This window comes from Jatropha curcas, chromosome 3 (assembly GCF_041381405.1).
Source record: "Jatropha curcas cultivar XTBG-Jc1 chromosome 3, XTBG_Jcur_1.0, whole genome shotgun sequence".
Lineage (NCBI taxonomy): Eukaryota > Viridiplantae > Streptophyta > Magnoliopsida > Malpighiales > Euphorbiaceae > Jatropha > Jatropha curcas.
The window spans coordinates 4,083,496-4,087,093 of record NC_143153.1 but is presented as its reverse complement, the minus strand read 5'-3'; the positions used below and the strand labels follow the sequence as shown (position 1 = coordinate 4,087,093).

The window sequence follows — 3,598 nt, the reverse complement described above, 5'->3', positions numbered from 1 at the left end:
AATATTTTCTTTTGTTAAATAAGATTTATTAAAAGACAGACTAGCCCATAAATTGCCAATATAAAGATTTGGTAGGAGTGTCAATCTCTCGTAGAATCTCTTTTGTTAGTACCCTGGTGTGCGCGTGTATATATTACTTTTAATTATGTAGAATAATAAATTTATTTTAATATTTGTTTCAAATAAACAACTATTTTAAAATCAATTGAAATGAAGAATATATTTAATAGAAAAATAGGAAGGAAAGAAACCATAAAAGAAATGACATGATTTTATCGAGTCTTCTCAGTAAGACTTTAATACTATGTTTTAATTTTTTTTATTCATTAAAAGATTTTTAATTGGCCGAAAATATGATTAATTTTTTTATTTATTTACGAAATTAGAAAAACTCTTTTTTTTATCTCGAATTTAAAATTTTTCATTATTTATATTAGAAAAAAAGCCGATCACATCAAATATAATTCACTTATTTTTAAACATCTTTGTTGCTAATCAAAGAAAAGAAAGAAAGGTTATTAGTTTCCCCTTCTTAATTTCCATTATTCCTTTATTTTCCACCAATAAAAAAAAGAATCTTACTCCATATGGTTAAACAAAGTTAAGCAGTTAGACTTATATCTATCCCCTTATCAACAAGATTAGATTAATGAAAGCTACTCATCCGAATTGATAAAATTTTAAAAAAAATGAAAATAATAGTACAATAATGCCACGAGGTTGATTTATATGTTTTTGGGTTCATTTTTGATCTCTAAGAGCAAGAGATAAGGGCAAAATAGCCATACTTTTATATGGTATGGGCCACTAAACTAAAGTCCCAAATGGTAATGAATATCGCGGGGGACACGCATCAAGCTTGTCGACAAAATGTATGCAGTTCATATTTTGAACTATTAGGCATATTATCCTTCGAGCATTTGTTTTTAAATTTAATCTTTAAATTTTTATATTTTTTTAATTTGATATTCAAATATAGTTTATTTGAAACTTAGTTTTCAGGTTTGGGATTTAATATTGTTTATCCTTTTAATTTTCAAATATTAAATTCAGTCAATTTAAATAGAACCGTATTCATAAATTTAGTTAGATTACATGCATTTCATAATCTTTTTTTTATTTGAGTTTATCATAATTTATAAGTTTAGTTGGAATAAAGCTTCAAGCCCAGCCATGAACATGAACTTCCCTACTTGGTGGTGGCACCGCTGATAAAATGGTGGTCTTACGGTTTACAAGTAACCAATTCTATGACCCTACCCTACCCTGCAAGTCCAATCAAGAAGCTATTAAGGAAGAGACAGGTGTCCTATTAAAGGGTACCCCACCCTACCCTCAATTATCCAAAACAGTGAAACACCATACTCGGCTACTCATTTATCATTGGGCCACTTCACGAAAGGTCAATAAGTGTACGACTCCTCTTTGCCTCTGCCTCTTTTCTCTATCTTGTCTCCTTAAATATATTAAAAAACATTATCCAAACACGTATTTCTCTCTTCTCCTCCAATACGACTTAAAAATCCAGTGCTTCAACTACTACACGCCAATTCTATACTCCATCACGCCAGTCATTTATTTTTACATAAGACCATTATCGACGCGTCGCATCATATCCGATATGAAAGCCAGATCACGTCACCAGCGCCACGTCAAGTATAATAATAATTTAGTTCACGTGTCCATTTCGTATTCGTACGATTTAATCACAGCATATTCTTTTTATGATAAAGGGTCTGTATTAGTCCACGTTAAAGCTTCAGGCTACGTTATAACGTTTCTGCTTGCACGTGATTAACAACTTCTGTTTTCAGCTTCACACACACGACGTGCATTTGCCGCGTTACAACAAGATCTTTTTTTTTTTTTTTTTTTTAATACCAAACCTGTAATTTGAAAAAATGGAAAATGAATGCAAAGAAAAGATCGTACCACAACTGGAAATTTTAGTTGTTTATGGAGTAAATAAATTTTTTAATTAAATCTCGAAATTTATATAATTATCTCGTTCGAACAAACAAACGGCCGTTGACGGCGTCGTCGAATCCAACGAACCGACATGTCACTCCACTAACAGGCTGGATAACTTGCGTTGATGAGCTCACCGGTATTGGATTGGAGGTCCGGCGGTAAGGACCGAGCCATTTGTTTTGCATGTAACGGTTTTTTCTCCACGGAGGAAGTGAAAGCTCTCTACACTTCAACGATCTCTTCGCCGCGTCAGACATGGCCTTGATGATCCTCTTCAAATCTTCATTTTTACCTACAAAAACCCTAGGAAGAGATTGCAACTGCTTCGAATAATGACTCGTAGGTCTCGCGATCTCAAACTGTGAAGCGAAGTCAAGATCCAAGAAATACCGGTGTTGCGATTGCACGACATCGATGAACTCGTAGTTTCCAGCGGATAATCCACCTGAGGATTCCCATTTTGTCTTGCAAATCGCTGCATTGTGTCCCAGTTCTCTTAAAAACGACATCACTTTCCGCCTCAAAACAGCTTTTTGATTTTGCAAACACGAAAACACCTCCATCGCTTTCAAAACATGAGCAAATAGCAAATTTCTATACGAATCCTTACTGATATTATTACTTGTAGCTGATCTCAAAGTATCTTCCGCCATGTCCGTACAATCGGAAACTGAGTCGATATTATCCGAATCGGAATCGTAACTCAATGGCTGAGTCTCGAAATCGTCCTCCAGGAAGCCGTGAACGAGTTCAGAAAGGCAAGGTGAATCGTCAACGGAATGTTCACTTCCGCTGCTGACGTAACTGAAACGGACACCAACTATTCGAGCTTTTGCCTCGTCGTCGAGTGGATCGGTGACTCGCTTGGCTCGAACAAAACCAGACATTTTCAGTTTGAGGTAAGATCCAAAATTTTTCTCTGCGTGTGTTTTAAAGCCGGTAGCTGCTTAATTAAAGGATAAGCAGGGTCTGGAAGAAGTATAAAGAAATGGTTTAGTATTTATAGAAAGCAATAAAAAAAATTAGTTTCTTTGAGAATTTGCTTTGGAATATTCGTTGGAAATGTTTTACAGAACAGTTGCTTTTTGATCTTCTATAGGTTCAAATAATTTGTTTAAAGCTGAAAAAAACTCGTGCAAGAGGATATACCGATTATATCCTGCTGAGGGGTGTACATGGCACAGCATATCCTACGGCACCTGGCGAGTATATTCATCCTACGAAGAGTTGACGTGGACGTACATGATTTGCCCGTGGTTCGTGGGGTCTTTTTGGTTGCCACGAGTTTGGCACGTGTCCTCAATAATTTATTTAGGACACGAGAGAGATATGGTGGGGTATGGACTTTTTTGGAATTCGGGGAAGTGTGATTTGGCTCTTCAAAGAAGGGAAGGGTGAAAGGGTGGGGCCTATAATTGCAATTGAATTATGATTAGATTAGGAATTTAGATAAGAGTAAAGAGTTGATTAGACATAATTTATTATATATAATTAATAATTAACAAGTACATTTTCTTAAGAAAGTAAATAAGTTATCTAACAGCTCTAAATATGTAATTGTTGTTAATGATTAACGATAAGAAATTGTTTTTTCTCTTTCTTTTCTTTTTGTTGTCAAAATTCAAAC

General features: G+C 34.7%; 1 protein-coding gene across 1 annotated transcript; it reads right to left on the bottom strand.

The window, feature by feature from the left end:
* Positions 1–1,929: 1,929 nt before the first annotated feature.
* LOC105644418 (sulfate/thiosulfate import ATP-binding protein, putative (DUF506)) lies at positions 1,930–3,076 on the bottom strand. Its single transcript, XM_012229763.4, has one exon. The coding sequence runs from the start codon at positions 2,856–2,858 to the stop codon at positions 2,001–2,003; it is 858 nt and encodes a 285-aa protein (XP_012085153.1). The 5' UTR covers positions 2,859–3,076; the 3' UTR covers positions 1,930–2,000.
* Between the last annotated feature and the right edge of the window lie 522 nt (positions 3,077–3,598).